Here is a 17,052-nt window from a genome sequence, read left to right on the forward strand (position 1 = left end):
CCCATGGGATTAGGCACTGATCTACCAATAGGTGGTCACTCAAAGAACCATTTTTCTTCACCTTTCCCCTTCTCTTCTAGGTCTAGCCAAGTTAGGTCACCTAGGGCATCACTTTCTGGACGAAGTAGCCATAGAAAAAGTTCAATCTCCTAGCCTCCACTGCGCTGGCGTGCCCTCAAGGTCTCCTCCAAATTTGAAGAAATTCTGACGGTGGGATTGTGAGATATCCCAAGCCTTAGCTCTGACATCAAACTTTTCCCCGGTGTTCCCTAAGCTAGTACCTCATAGGATCAATTTGACACCTTTAAGTGGAAATTCTTGTTTTGATCCTTTCCCCTTCCTTGTCTGGGTTAAGGTCATCATTGGTTGCTAGATTCCCTCCCCTTAACCTAGGTTGGAGCCACCTGGTCCCGTGTGGTCCCATACCTTTGAAAAGTTAATTCTTCAAGAACCACTTGGGAAATCAAATTCAAAAAGGATTTTAGGGATTGGGAAACCCTTTACAAGGCACATTCCTCTAACCTAGCCCTTAAATCTTCACCTCCTTATCCTAGAAAGTTGTGTACCTTGCTTGAAGAGCAAGCAAGCTCCATTCTTAACCTCCTTCTAGGAAAAGGATCATTAAGGTCACTTCACTTCCAATTGTTCACTCATCCTTCACAAGTGACTTTCCATATATCAGGTCACCTCCCATCGTTGAAAGTTCATAAAGAGTAGGGAGTCTTAGCTGAGGTGAAAGTGGGCTAAGTCTCCATTGTTTACCTTGACCTAGCAGTCGTCCTTTTAAGAGTCCCTTTTAGGCCCCCTCCTAGTTTGAGCGGTAACAGGACCCTCAATTGTAATCTCAATACATCAATTCTTTTATACAGTGACCTATCCTACAATGGATGTTTACGTCTTCCAAGTGTTTTGAAGATTATTCCGCTGCGTATACGAACGTTGTTCGTTACATTGGTATTAAAGCGTTTAAGAACTTTGTTTGTAACATTGGTATCAGAGCCACGTCTGATCCAGCCTTTGCCATTAACCCATTTGTCAACCTTGTTGTCGTCACGACTGAAGCATTTCGCTACACAAGTTGGAGTTTCTCCATTTTCGTCAATGGACAACTGACAGTTGGGCCCCGAGTGTGTTCTGTCTTATGGCTGCAGCCGCAGAATGCCGCATACATTTTGTACAGTGGTCAACGACAGGTAATTCCGTGGCTGCCTTGCTAACATTAACAAAATTACATTATCTTATCTGACCTGAATCAAGCAAACTTAATGGATCTCTTTACAAAAATATTTACAGTGGCCACTAAAAATTACAGTAGAGGACATGTTTTTGTTAATATTGTGAATCAGATGTAGTATTTTAACTCTCCAACTAGAAGTGCATGAGCGCAAAATATTCTGAGAGAGATGTAGAATTTACTGATTTCTTGGATTTTTTGTTTGCACAATATCATACACTGTAGAGTCTACCAACTAAGAAACATTAAAAAAAAAAGTTTAATTTAGCTGTATTATGCATGTGTCAATTTAATCTTTTGGATGTTCCTGCTAGTTTAAAAAAGATAATAAACGTACATGAATTAACATGTCATACATTGTAGGGACTACCAAATAAGAAACAGTTAAAAACATTTAAATTAGTTGTATTATGTATGTGTCAATTTAATCTTTTGGTTGTTCCTGCTATAGCCTAAAAAAGATAATAAATGTACATGAATTAACAACATGTCATTGGATCATAATATTGCAAATAATGTCTAACTATTCAATACAAATATACCTCATTATACAAACATTAAACCAACATCATAAAATTTAGAATATACTTGGATACTTACTCACTAATTTCATCCATTGCAGAGACCAGCATTTCACCAAAGGATAGAGGCAAAGAAGAAATAGCAAAAGCTGATCCACTGCGTTCAAGAATAGATACTGGCACCCAATATTCATCATTGACAATATCTGATGTAGTCGTTTTCATCCAAGAGCAGAGCCTCAATATGAACACCTTCATAACTTCGGTTCGTAATGCAAACAATGTTTGCACTACCATTCATCATACAGGATACAGTAAGAAAAACATCAACACTCACCATCATAAACTGGAATTACCTGTTTTTAAATGCAAATTGCACACTACAAATATAAAGTTAATTACCTGCATTCAAGGGTGCGCAGTCCTTCCCTTCAAAGGCAGAACATGCTTTAGATATTTCTCGAATTGCTCGTCTCATAAATGGACGAAGAACATTGGATTCTTCAAGTTCCTGGAATGCATTTTGTACCTAACCATATAGAGAATTTTAGCAACAAAAAACAATTATGAGGGACCATAAATCCAGATTTCCCTGAAGCTACAGAATCTTAAAGACAGCAACAAGACTTTAATGTCAAAACTTTTTAATTGCCAATTCTAACCTAGATTAGCACAAGATGCAAAGGTTAGGTATATGCACAGCATCAAAGAATCAAACATTGAGAGAATATACAGTGAAGGGCACTTAATCATACTTTATAAATGATGATATCACCTACAACAGTATCAACCAATGTTGGGCAGGGTTTATTTATACAAAAGAGGCAATCCCACATCTGGCCAGTGACAACTGGCTCAACACACTTAACCCCTAACCACCCATGCCCTAATTCCCCACTGATGATATGGTCAGGATTCTTTTACAAATGTAACCAAGAAGAAGACTACTAATATAAATCACCCCATTTGAGTACCCTCCTGAATAATAAATGACTCAAACGAGAGAAATAGGTTTGTACATGCCGAGTAAATTAGAAAACTGTTACTGCTGATGAATCTACTACAACTGACAAGAATCCTACACTGTTAATCAAGATGCTTCAGCTGATGGAAGCGATACCATTCTTGATGAAGACATTGCTACTATTGAAGAAAACACTGCAGCTGATTAAGTTGTAGCTAATATTCTTGGCATGTTCCTAGTAAGAAATGCAGCCAATATCAGCAAAGCAGCATTGCCACAGTTCTCAACAAGTTGTGTGAACTATATAAAAATACCATGTAGACTATATGGCTTGCCATATGGATGGTAGAGATGGTTGATATACCAGTGACATCGATACTAGTTCCAAATGCAGCGCTTATCCCAAAAAATGCAGAATGGTGACTTTGAATTCGAAAACAAATTCCGAAAGATCACTCATAGAGGAAGAAAGTGCTTTAGCCAATTATTATCCAGATGGATTTAGTTCAAGCAATGTTGCGAACATCAGCATCGGGATAAAATCGGCAAGGGTCTGGAAAACGAAAAAATCGGGAAAATCGGGAAAATATCGGTAAAAATTGGCAAACAATGGCAAAATTAAGATACCATAAAAATATCTGTAAAAATCGGCAAACAATGGCTAGGCCAAATAATCATGATTTCGAGATAAAATCGGATGTTATCGACATGTTCACAACACTGTGTTCAAGTATGGAACAATCTGAGTACCAATGTTATCGGAAGCAAATTAGAACCAGTAAAACCAATCAGTCAGACCAGTTTTAGAAGGCTTCTAGTTAAAACCTGCCAACCAAACCAGAATTGACTAATGTTGGTCTAACCCGACACTGAACCAGTCAAAACCAGTCAGCTCAAGACAAAAACTGTCAAAACTGACCAGTTTTGTACCAATGCACTAAGCAAAGATGGCAGGAGCAATACCAAAACTGTTGAAAATTGGCAACTCAGGGATGAATTTCCTTATCTAAAATCTCATCTCCAACAATTCTGGAGTGACTTTCTAAAAATAGAAAAATGTCATGTCTAACATCTCAAGTATGACTTTCAAAAAAAACTAAATCACCTTGCATCAATTGGTAATCAATCCCCATAGTTCAATCTCGACTTAATCAACAATATTATTATTTTACTATTTTCCTTTATGATACTATTATATTATTATTAAAAAGAAATTCATGTCTCTCAATCATGGTTCTCAATCATGTCATATTAACTCCCCTCAATTAATGCATATGTTAATCCCTCACTTAATGGGCACTCTCTCTTACACACTCATTAAAAGCATGGCATATTCCTCTTACACACTCTTTAATGCATATGTTACATTCTCTCCTTTATGGCATAAGTTACTAAGGCATGCATTGACCTCCTTTATAGCATAAGTTACTAACGGCATAGATTACAAAGCCATGCATACCTCCTTAATGGCATGAGTTACAAAGGCATGTGTACCTCCCTAAATGGCATGTAACTCCTCATGCCATGTGTATTGCTCCTTCTTTATGACCAGAATTTGTTGCCCCTCCTATATCTATGTATCTCATATCATCTCATTCTCACTATTTGTGCATTGTGAAAGAAGAAACCGAACCTGAGAGAGAGACGTGGAGAGTAAGAGCAGAACTTGGTGAGCCAAGGTTGATTCAGTTGAAGGGAAGGTTTATTCAGTGTTTGCATATGTTGCTGAACCAGTGATCTTTATGCTACAGCTTGTTCAGATTTGGGTGAACTTACTCATTCTCTTGATCTCTCATTGTACTCGTTACCTCTGTTGAACAATTGATATCTAATAGAAGAAGAATCTGGTTGGGTTTTCCTCTTGTGGGATTTGCCCTAGTAATTGGACCAAAATTCTCTGTTTCTAATTTTTGTTCCTGGTTGTATTCTATTATGCATTTGGTTTACATTCTATCTTCAATTGCTTAACTAATGTTGCAACAGAAAGAAGTTTTTGAAATAAGTAAAGACAAGCCCCATGGTATCAGAGCTTTGGTGAAAACAAGCCCAAGAAGATAAGACTTGTCATCTTTCTATTGTTTTGCTGAAATATCACTTGTTGCTCCTATTTTCTGCTGAAATATCACTTGCTACTCCTTCTATTTACAGCTGAAATATAACTTGTTCCTCTTTCTATAACTGTTGAAATATCACTTGTCGCTCCTTCTTGCTGCTGAAATTTTTTCGACTTATTGCTGAAATTTGTTTGCTGCTGAAATATGTCTTCTTCTTACTTCAAGAATGAAGAGAAGTCGAATGATTCTTCGAATTTTGGTCCATGGAAGGAAAAGATTGGATATTACTCTTGACGAACATGATGTACTGGAATATGTTGAAGGGATGGTAGCAAAACCACCAGAAAATTTGAAAGTTGTTGTCAAGGCCAGATACAAGAAGGGAGAAGTCAAGGCTAAGAAGATTATGCTTGATTATCTTGGAGACTATATCATCACTTATGTCTCCAAGTTGAAGAAATCGAAGAAAATGTATGACAAGCTAATTGGAATGTATCAAGTAAACAATTTGAGTCAAATCCTTGCCTTGAGTAATCAACTCAAGGACATTAAGATGAACAAAGGAGAGACCATTCAAACATACTTCATGAGGATATCTAAAATCAAGGATCAACGGTCAACTGTTGGGGAAATTGTATCTGATAAAGAACTGGTGTTGGTTACTCTTGGAGGTCTTTCTCCAACTTGGGAAACTTTTATTACTACCATCAACAACAATGATAAGTGTCCCACATTTGATGAGCTCCTGGGAAAGTGCAGTCAAGAAGAGGCCAAAATGATTTTTAGAGGAAGAATTCTTAAGCATGAAGAGGGAGAACCTACTGCCTTTGCTGCCCAAGACAAGAAGCAGAAAGGAAAAAGAGGTCATCACTTTTCAGGAAAATCTGCTCCCTGATCCAATAATAAATAGACATGATAGTAATTTTGCAGATAGTAATTAAGGTGTTGCATGTGTTTAATAGTTGTGGTTTTGGTACTTGTTGATGCATGTAAAAGTAAAGAGTAGTTTTACTTCTATTTATGCATGTGCAAGAAAGTGTTGTCTTGAAAAAAATTACAATGCATAGAAAGTTATGAAAGAATAACTGATCGAAATTGAATACTGGAGATAAGGGGATTTTGATTCTCTCACATTATATTTGATGAGAAAGGTCATGAGTTTACTGACAATAGTAATTAAAGGAAAGAATCGTGACTTTTGCAAAGGATGGAATGATATTTTTCTAAACTAACCTCTTTTGCAGCGATCAAAGATGAATTATATCATTGCAAGCAATGAAGTCAATATGAATAGTTATTATTACTTGCCTTCACTCTGGGATCATGATTTGAAGATCTTTATAAAATCAATAAAGACCTATTCATGCATTGATTCATGCTATTAATCATCAATGTGAATTGTGGCACCAAAGGTTCACTCATCTTCACTATAAAGCATTGCCTCATGTGAGAAAGATGGTTTTTGGAATGCCTGAGATTAGAGTGGATCATTATAGAGTTTGCCAAGGGTGTGCAACTAGAAAGCATGTAAAGGGACCCCATTGCCTCATGTGAGAAAAATGGTTTTTGGAATGCCTGAGATTAAAGTGGATCATTATAGAGTTTGCCAAGGGTGTGCAACTAGAAAGCATGTAAAGGGACCCTTCCCTTCAAGAAAAAGTAGAGCCAGTCAGGTTAATCATTTGAAACTGGTGAAAAGCCTGATGTTGGGCACTTCAGGATCTTTGGCTGCCCTATCTACTTTCATGTTCAAAAGGAAAAGAGGACCAGGCCGGAAGCTTCAAGTAAGATTCAAGAAAGGTATGTTTGTTGGTTATTGTAAAAATTCTAAAGCTTAGAAAATATATGTACCTGGTCAAAGAATTGTAGAGTTTAGCACGGATGTAACTTTTGATGGAGATGCAGCTCTTGGAATGGCAAGAGACACTCCTCCTCCTGCTACTAATGTTGAAAGTCAGTATGATGCCTTGGATGCACAAGAAGATCCTAACCCTAAGCATGACCTTGCTGATGAGCCCATGGATCCTCCTCCATGTGATCCTCCTGCTAGAGAGAGACCATTATGGTTTCGTGACATTCCACAAGATATTGATAGACATGTTGCCCCCAGAGGAACCTTCAGAGAAAGCAATAAACCATGATGGTTCGAGGGATACGTTGTAGCCATGAGCAATATTATTTAGGTTGAACCATGCACTTTCAAAGAAGCGGTAAAAGATCAGGTATGGAAAGATGCAATGGTCAAAGAATATGAATCCATCATACATAATGATGTATGGGAAGTAGCTCGAAAACCCAAAGGTAAGCTTGTTATGACTCCTAAATGGTTGTACAAAATTAAACATGGTGTGGATAGCAGTATTAAAAAATATAAAGCTAGATTTGTGGCTAGAGGTTTCTCTTAGACAGAGGGACTAGACCATAATGAAATTTTTTCACCTATTGCTAGATATACTACTATTCGATCTCTTTTGGCTCTAGCTGCTAGCCAAGGATGGACTCTTCACCAAATGGATGTGAAAATTTATTTTTTTTCATGGCTTCCTCAAGGAAGAGTATTTGTGGAGCACCCACAAGGCTTTCAAGTGCATGACAGAAAAACTCATGTGTGTAGACTAAAGAAAGCTCTCTATGGATTGAAGTAAGCCCCAAGAGCTTGGTGTGCCTTCATTGATAGCTTCTTGATCAAGTTTGGTTTCGGTATTCTATGTCGATGACTTATTCTTAACTGGTGGACAACATCTTATCCTCCAGTGCAAGAGGGAGTTAGCTTTTGAATTTGAAATGAAAGATCTTCATTTGATGCACTACTTTCTGGGCCTAAACGTAAGGTAGAGACCTGGTGATATTTTCCTTTCTCAAGGAAAATATGTTGTCAAGTTTTTGGAAAGATTTGGTATGACAAAATGTAAGTCCATGAACACACCAGTGGAAATGAATTTCAAAAGTTATGTGGTGAAGATGTAGGACCTGATTTGGCTAATCCTTCTAAGTATCGACAACTAATTAGGTCATTGATGTTCTCAGTGAACACTAGACTAGACATATGTTTTGCAGTCAATATTGTGAGTCAATATATGATTAAGCCATCACATGCACACTAGATTGCTACAAAGCATGTGCTGAGATACATGCATGGGACCATCAATCTTGGATTGAGATATATTGTCGGACATGTGAGACTACATGGGTACTCTGATGATGATTAGGTTGGTAACTCTGCTAATAGAAAGAAGCACATCTGGATGTTGCTTTAGCATGGGATCTACCACGACATCTTGGAGGAGCGGAAATCAAAAGTTTGTAGCCCTTAGCACCGTTGCAATTGAGTACATAGTTTCCAGCATGGCTAGCTGTGAGGCAATATGCCTGAGGAATCTCTTTGGAGAGTTGTTTGAGCATGTGCTAGATACGACAGTAATATATTGTGACAATAAGAGTGGGATTCGACTTGCAGAAAATCTCGTGTTTTGTGACAACTCCAATCACATTGAGATCAAATATCACTATATCCAAGATATGGTGCGGAGAGGAGCAGTAAGACTCCGCATTGCAATTGATGATCAAATAGCTGACATACTTACCAAGGCTTTGTCGAAAGGGAATTTCTTGGTATTCAAAGAGCATCTTGGACTAATGGAAGTGACCCTTCCTTGTGGGAGCGGTCATGGATGATCAAGAACACTGAGCTATGTTCTTCCCTCTTTGAGCTCCCAAGTTGGGAATGGAGCCAGGAGAGTTCCTGGGGTTGAGGGAACTCTTAACTGTAGGCTTTGTGCGATCCTAGTCTTGTGTTGACAAGTGGTAATCCCCCCTACAATCAAGTCTGGGACTTTCCAAGAGTATACCCCAATATGCATCCTACCCACAAGTTGGGCTTGTTAGGAGTACCACCCATCTGGCCAATGGGTGTCATAAAACTTGGTTGTGTGCGATCCTTGACAAGTGGTAATCCCCCCAAGCAGAGGTGAGAATAGGTTGTACACGATCCTTGTCAAGTGGTAATCCCCTAAGCAAAAATCAGTCATGGTTGAGCAAGATACTTGTCATGTGTTGACAAGTGGTAATCCCCCCAAAACCTATGGATGCAAGTGTTCTACCTCTTGACACTTGAGGTAAAGCTTGGTTGTGCACGATCCTTGTCATGTGTTGACAAGTGGTAATCCCCCCAAGCAAAGACGAGATTTTTTTGTGTGTGATCCTTGTCACGTGTTGACAAGTGGTAATCCCCACAAGTCTTTGTAAAGGTGGTAAGATCAGTGGATATAGGGTGATAGATGAATCTCCGCTATGATGATTCTTCTTCATTAGATTGAGACATCATTGTTCTAGATGATACAGAGCAGAGATGAACAAAGATGAGGAAAGAAAGCAGAAAGAAATTCCTCCCCAGCTGAGAGGGAGTGTTGAAAATTTGCAACTAAGGGATGAAATTCCTTATCTAAATTCTCATTTCTAACAATTCCTAAGTGACTTTCTAGAAATAGAAAGTCATGTCTAGCATCTCAAGTTCCAAAAGTAGCAACTCAATTTGCATCAATTGGTAATCAAGTATAGTTGATAGAAAATCACTTAACTTATCATTAATCAATCCTTATTGTTCAATCTCGACTTAATCATCAATATTACTATTATTAATACTATTATCCTTTATGATACTATTCAGGGTTGCAGGAATCGCCCCCCCCCCCCCTCGGATCCTAACCCGGAACCGCGACCCGTGCGGAAGCGTTCCGGAATCCATAGAGGAATCGCGATTCCGTTTTTAAGGTTGCGCGCTTCCGCATTTTTAAAACGATTCCTGCCAAATGAGGTTGCGCCCCCCCGGAATCGCGCTTCGGCATGCGGTTCGGGCATGAGGTGGCGCCACGCAACCTGCCCGGAAGTGCACGCCACCCGGGCGCAACCCGCACGCAACCCGCGCATATCAATTTTTTTTTTTAATTTCATTTAAAATCTAACTTAACTAAGCATGAGGGGGTGGGTTAGGGGTGGGTTAGGGTCACTTTAGGGTGAGTTTAGAAAAGAATAAAGCCCCCATTCTCTTCTCATTTTCTCACTTTGAGTTTATGAGAGTTGGAGAAGAGAAGAGAGGAGAGGAGAAGAGAAGAGAGGAAAGGAGAGGAGAAGAGAGGAGAAGAGAGGAGAGCTTGGAGGAGTGAAGAAGGAGGAGCTAGGAGAAGGAGGAGGAGCTTGGAGCAAGAGCTTGGAGGACTTCATCTACAAGAGCTAAAGAGGTAAGTTCAAACCCCAAACTCCCTTGCTTTTTTGAAAAAAAAATTGTATTTTTCTCCTCCCTCTCCTACTCTTTCCCATTGTTTCTACTTGCTCCTTTATTTACAGGTTGTCCACCACCTATATCCATATTCCAAGATGGTGTTCTTTTGGCTTCTATGTATCATTCCACTCTTGGTTTTAATGATGGCAAGGGTGAGGAATAGAGGGGAAGAGGAAGGGGATGAACTTGGTCCTAATAGTAGTGACCCAATGTATGATGAGGAGGAAGGGTTTGAAGAGGAAGGGCATGAACTTGAAGAGGACACTGAAGCACAAGATGGGAAAGGTACATCAAATCCCTTGTGGAACTATGTGACCAAACTTGAAGGGGGAAAGGGTGGTGGATCTTACAAATGGATGTGCCCTCATGATTGTCATGGAGGAAAACCATATACGGGTTCATATACCCGTCTGAGGAGGCATCTTTGTGGGGTGCTAGAGAGCGATGAAAAAAAGGGTTCTGTGGGGGTAGCCATTTGCCCAAAAATTTCAAGTGAACAAAGACAAAAATACATCAAAATAGAGATGGCTGCACAACAAAAAAACAAGAAACAAAAAACTCATTCAGAATCAAGTGCAACCTCTAAATTTGGTAGTTGCCCATCTCCTCATGGTACTTCTGCAACCTTTGGAGGTAGAAAAACAATAGGGGATTTCCTTAATGTTGCTGGGAGGGATGATGTGGATGGAAAGGTAGTCCGTTTTCTTTGTGCTTGCGGTGTACCATTCAATGTGCTTCGCTCTCCCTATTGGCATGACATGGTAAAGGCCATCAATGAAGCCCCAAAAGGATACAAGGCCCCCAACTATGAGAAAGCTAGAACAGTGTTATTAGAAAGAGAAAAAGCTAAGGTTCAAAGAGCTTTGACACGTTTTACACATGAGTGGGTGGATTATGGGGTATCCATTGTATCAGATGGGTGGACAAATATTAGAAACCAACATTTGATAAATGTTCTTGGTGTTTCTTCTAAGGGTGCAGTATTTATTGCATGTCATGACTCCTCCTCCATCAGTGCAACTGCACAAAACATTGCAGATCTCCTATTGAAATCAATCAAAGATGTTGGTCCGAATAATGTGGTTCAAGTGATCACAGATAATGCAGCAAATTGTAAGGCAGCAGGAAAAATTATTGAGCGTACTCATCCACACATCTTTTGGTCTGGGTGCCTGGTTCACACATTGAACCTTTTGATGCATGATATTGTGAAACACAAAGAATGTGGGTGGATTGCTGAGGTTTACAGGAAAGGGAAGCAGCTCATTAAATTCATCACAGGGCATACAAGGGTAAACTACTTCTATGGCACTTACTCCAAGTTGCAATTGCTTAAAATTGCAAAGACAAGATTTGCTAGTTATTACCTCACCTTTAGGCGGCTAGTGAAGGTGAGACAAGCTTTAACTAATCTGGTGTGTGCTGTAACATGGGATGAAATTAACCAGTGTACAGATGGTGCTACTGCTAATGTAGTCAAGGACACTGTTCTTGACACTTACTTTTGGTCACAGGTTAAATATGTTTTGCAATTCACCAAACCAATTTATTACATGATCAAGTTTGCAGATTCAGATCGACCAGTAATTGGGGAGGTGTATGAGCAAATGGATAGCATGTTGGGGCAGATTAAAGACATTGTTGAGCCTAGAGATACCACCTTGTACAATTATATTCGTGAAGAGGTGGAAAAGCGATGGGATATGCTAAATGTTCCATTGCATGCATTAGCATATGTTTTGACACCTAGGTACTATCATCCATCATGGCTTTCAAAACCAGCACCTTGGGGGGGAAGCAGGAAAAAACCACACCAAGATAAAGAGGTTCACGAAAAATATATGGCTGCATTGAGTAGATTAATCCCTGATAATGAGGAGGCTGCATTGGTACGGAGACAGGTGAGCAACTATACGCTCAACACTGGTCCATTTGGGAGCATGCATTCAATTGAAGATCGAGAGCATTTTTCTGCTCTTGAGTGGTGGAACATGCATGGAGGGCCTACTCCACTTCTACAGAGTTTGGCATTGCGGGTGCTATCACAGGTGGTAAACACTTCTTCTGCAGAGAGGTGTTGGAGCTCTTATTCTTTCATCCACAGTGTTAAAAGGAACAGGTTGAGTTTAGACCGGGCAGAGAGCTTGGTTTATGTTCATTACAACTTGCGATTGTTGTCCCATTACTGTGAAGATGCAAAGTCTAATAAAGACTTGTTGACTTGGGACAAGCATCCAGAGGAGCCCAATTTGGAGGATGGAGTGTTGCAACTAGAGCAATTAGAGGATGCTCTTATCCAGGTATGTCCATTGTGGTATGAATTTTCCAATTTTCCCTTATAAAGCATTTCTCTAATTCATGTTTTTAATTTTTTTGTTAACTAGTGTTTTTTTTTTTTTGCATGAATTTTTTGAGCGATTCTAGGATGATGATGACCGTGTTGATATGCCACCACCCCCACCCCCATCTGGTCCTAGGTTCCATGGTTCAACACCAACAGCAGGGGGTTCTTCTTCATCAGTTCCAGTGCCACGACTTACACAGGGACCATTTTCTTCATTGCCACCACGTGGAGGCACGCCATCACGTTCTATTCGTGGTGGAAGGAGGAGAGATTAGTAGATATATTCACAATCTACTTCTTTTTGTCATAGTCTATAGATTACTCATTAGACTTGTAGACTTGTGAATTTGAATTTTGAACCTTTTTGGCTTGGCGGTGACCAAGTGACATATTTTGTAAACATTATTATTTGAATTTTGGACATGACAAATGTTGACAGTTGCTCACTTGCTAGATAAATCATAATATGCTCTATGTTTTATGTTTTATAATATGCTTAAATGTTTTATGTTTTATAATATGCTTAAAAATTTGATGTATGTTTGTAATAGCTAGAATATAGATGATTGTTGTACATACTAGTAACTACAATGGAATCATGGATGCCATATCTATCTTGATTTATGCAAAAATATGCATGTTTTCATGTCTTCTACAATTAATTTGGTATTTGGGATGTTTGTTTTGAGTATAAATGCAAAAAAATATATAAAAATATATATATATATAGCAGACGCTTCCGCGGACGCTTCGCTCCCTAGATTTTTGGAAAATGACGCTTCCGCGCTTCGCGCTTCCGCTTCGCTCCCGCTTCGTGCAACATTGATACTATTATATTATTATTAAAAGGAAATTCATGTCTCTCAATCATGGCACTCAATCATGTCACTCAATCATGTCATATGTAACTCCCCTCAATTAATGCATAAGTTACTCTCTCTAACTTAATGGACACGTTACACTCTCTCTTACACACTCATTAAAAGCATGCATATTCCTCTTACACAATCATTAAAGCATGTCATAAAAGATTCCTAAAACACACTCTAATGCATATGTTACATTCTCTCCTTGGTGCATAAGTTATTAAGCCATGTGTTGATCTCCTTTATCGCATAAGTTACTAAGGCATATGTAACTCCTCAAGGCATGTGTATTACTCCTTCTTTATGACTAGATTTGTTGCTCCTCCGATATATATGTATCTCATGTCATCTCATTCTCACTACGCTTGCATTATGAAAGAAGAATTTGAACTTGAGAGAGAGACAATTGGAGAAACTTGAAGAAGATTGAGAGAGAGACACTTGGAGAGTAAGAACAAGACTTAGTGAGCCATGGTTGATTCGGTGTGTCGGTGTTTCAGTGTTGATTAAGTGGAAGAGAAGGTTTATTTAGTGTTTGCATCTGTTGTTGCCACTAGTGATCTTTATGATACAACTCATTCAGATTTGGGTGAACTTACTCATTCTCTTGATCTCTCATTGTGCTTTGTATCTCTATTGAACAATTGATATCTAATAGAAGAAGAATTTGGTTGGGTTTTCCCCTTGTGGGTTTTTCCCTACTCATTGGACCTAAATTCTGTGTCTCATTTATGTTCTTGGTTGTCTTCTATTATGCATTTGTTTTATGTTCTATCTACAATTGCTTAACTATATTGCAGCAGAAAGAAGTTTTTGAAATAAGTAATTGCTATAGCATATAACATTAGAATTTCAACAAAAACTCCACATTCGGTGCCTCCAAAAAGGCCTTGCCATCCCAATGTTCACCTAAAACATCTCGGACTTCAGAATGAGGGCATGCAACTCCATGATGAATAGATGATCAAAGGTAAGAAGCCTAAACTCCTAAACAACAAGCATCCACTTGTTACAAGAGCACGCCCAAGGATCCCATAAATCTCACCATAAGAAAATGCCCTTGAATCAACTTGTCTGCCTTAAATTGTGGCACGTCCACAATACAAACCCTCTACTCCCTCCAACTCCAAATTAGCCAACAAGTTAGATCCTAGCCAGCCCAAACACCCCTACAATGCCATCACATTAACCCTACAACAATGTTCCAAGCTAACCAAATGCACCTAAAAGATGAAAGAAATGTGGGGATTAGAAATAATGTCACATAAATCAACTGTCCCCCGAGCTCTGCTAAGATGTTGAGCTAACAACATTTGATGTTGAATCAAAACCTACAAAGGGAGAGAACCCTCCAAACACAACACCAACCACTTTGTTCCCAAAATACCACCCTATGATACAACATCAATCAAAGCAAGACATCCCTCGTAGGGGAAACATATGAAGGAAGCAACGAAAGCTCCCGCTTGTTGTTAAACTCCAAATTTTCCCCTTGCAAATTGGAGCTTTAAGTGCCAACCAATTTTCATCAAGCCAATGTTCAAACTCAGAGTTTGCTATCAAAGTCAACTTCCACACAAGTCGGAGATGGTTCTCATAAATAGTAGATGCAGGATTTTTCAGTGATTTGAGCTTATTTCAGAGTCAGAGACATTTCACAACCACTTTCATCAATTTTGGAGTACACTGCAATTTTTACCAATTAGAGATCAGAGGTTTCCATGTAAGAGGTGATGGCATATTCAAGATCCTTGCAAGCTCATAATTATGGTTTTCTATCAAAGTCAACTTCCACAAAAGAAAGAGATGGTTCTCATAGAGATTCCACTTCTAGTAGTTTTAGACGACACTTTCATTTTTCGCGATTAGAGAACCAGAGGCTTGCATGTCTGAGATGATGGCATATTCAATATCCTTGCAAGCTCATGATTCCTATGAGCTTATCACGGGCGACATGCAAGACACTACTATTTTAGCAGTTATAGTTATAGGCCTCACATGTCTACTCTAAGTACATAATTGGATATCTTGTAGAAAATTGAATTGGATGAGCCTCATTTCATTAGCAATCGAGGACCTTCTATTTTTAGCAATGCGTCATTTTAGGTGTGTTGTATTTAACAAGGCTCCCCTAGCAATTCTAGAAATTTTTCATCTTTCCTTTATAGGAGATTGTTATTTTTGCCATGTCTGTTTATAGCAAGTGGAAACCATGCAAGTTGACAAGATGAGGTGAGAGAATCTGACATGTGGCAATGCCATGGAGTTGACATGGCATTGATGTGCCACATGCATCATCTCATCTCATTGCACCTTGTAGGACTAGACTTGACGTGACCTCACTTTAGTTCAATTCTGTTCAGTTCAATGCGCGTGAGCTTTCATGAGGTTGTCTTGCTAAGTTATCCCTAGATAATAGTCCCAAGGATGTGGTCGAATGGTCAGGTGAGAAGATTAATCCCACAAGTCTTGTGGTCCAATCCCGGGCAGGACTATGTATGCCTAAGAGCTGCTCCAAGCATGATTTCTTCAGTTGAAAAAGAAAAAATGTATCCCTAGGTAAGTGGAGAAAGTGCATGGCTTACGTCCACTTCACTCCACCTCACTCAAGCGCATGGGGAGCTTAACTAGAATGCATGGGCCTCTTCATTTCTTCACTTCACTCCTCATCAATTCTAACTAGGAGCATGGGTTAAGTGCATAAGAATTTCTCCACTTCCACTCACTTCACCACAAGTTAACCTAGGCATAATACATGAGACTTGTGCCTCCCTCGGCAGGAGGAGAATTCCATAAAGAAGTAGCAAATTGTATGGAATCACGATTTTCGTTAGACCAAAACCCGTAAGTGTTAGTTAACTATTGCATCACCAAAGATAAGGATCCAGAAGAGGCGGTTAGTCCATGTCACGACACACACGGGGAGCGTTGGTTTATCCAATGTCCAACAATCTCCCCACTAACGCGAGTCGGGTGTGTATCGAACTCGTGACCTATGCTCTGATACCAATTGATGAACACTTGACTAAACTGAGAGGGAGGGTGAATCAGTTTAGTATACTCATGGATAGCAATATTCTTTTCTTCTAACTCATTAATTGAAACATTACATGAGCAGCTTAACAAATAATGACCAGCATATTGAATATGTGAACAACAAGTAATAAGCAAACCAAACCACCACATAAACGCATTGACACCAGATATATGTGGAAACCTATAAAGGGAGAAAACAACGGTTTTATTATTATCGTGATTCAAAGGCAAGCTCCTACTCCTTATTACATCTGATTTTTTGTAGGCCCCAACCTATAGGAGGATGCTACCTCAATTTTCTACAAGCTGCAACATGCAAGGAAGCTCCAAATCCCATATGATTTTTGTTGGCTACAACCCACAAGAGGGTCCTACCTCAACCAACTCCAACTGGATATTTTTCAAGCCACAACTTGAAAGGAAACTACCATCCCCTTATGCAAACATGAAATAACAATGTATTGGTTTACCTGGTCATAAACTTTGCATATCTCCATCTTCATTTCTGCATCTTCTTCCCTTCAAATCTGCTTCACATCAGCTTCATAAGTGCCAGGTAACTAATGCATAATAGTTCAATCAGCTCCCACACATTCATCCATTCTCTAACCTCTCTTATGCCTTCCAAAATCACATATTTTATAGAGATAGTTTGTTGGTTGTTTGTATCCCACATAGGAATATGAAGTGAATAGGCTTGACTCTTTGCCTTCCACTCATTCGTTTCCAAACTCTTCATATCTTGAATATTAGAA

General features: G+C 39.2%; 2 protein-coding genes across 2 annotated transcripts in view; one reads left to right on the top strand and one right to left on the bottom strand.

Moving 5' to 3' along the window:
* Nucleotides 1-17,052, bottom strand: part of LOC149218274 (exocyst complex component SEC5A-like) — a 309,979-nt gene that overhangs the window by 198,276 nt on the left and 94,651 nt on the right. The window contains 2 exon segments of the mRNA XM_089383884.1: nucleotides 1,835-2,045; nucleotides 2,158-2,284. Coding sequence (XP_089240010.1) covers nucleotides 1,835-2,045; nucleotides 2,158-2,284 — 338 coding nt within the window.
* LOC149218275 (uncharacterized) lies at nucleotides 10,519-12,778 on the top strand. Its single transcript, XM_089382379.1, has 2 exons — nucleotides 10,519-12,351; nucleotides 12,476-12,778. Exons 1-2 carry the CDS (start codon nucleotides 10,576-10,578, stop codon nucleotides 12,668-12,670), a joined length of 1,971 nt encoding a protein of 656 aa, XP_089238505.1. The 5' UTR covers nucleotides 10,519-10,575; the 3' UTR covers nucleotides 12,671-12,778.

The sequence above is a fragment of the Pinus tabuliformis genome, chromosome Q, assembly GCF_031772625.1.
Source record: "Pinus tabuliformis cultivar Carrire ecotype Pingquan chromosome Q, CPIR1, whole genome shotgun sequence".
Taxonomy (NCBI): domain Eukaryota; kingdom Viridiplantae; phylum Streptophyta; class Pinopsida; order Pinales; family Pinaceae; genus Pinus; species Pinus tabuliformis.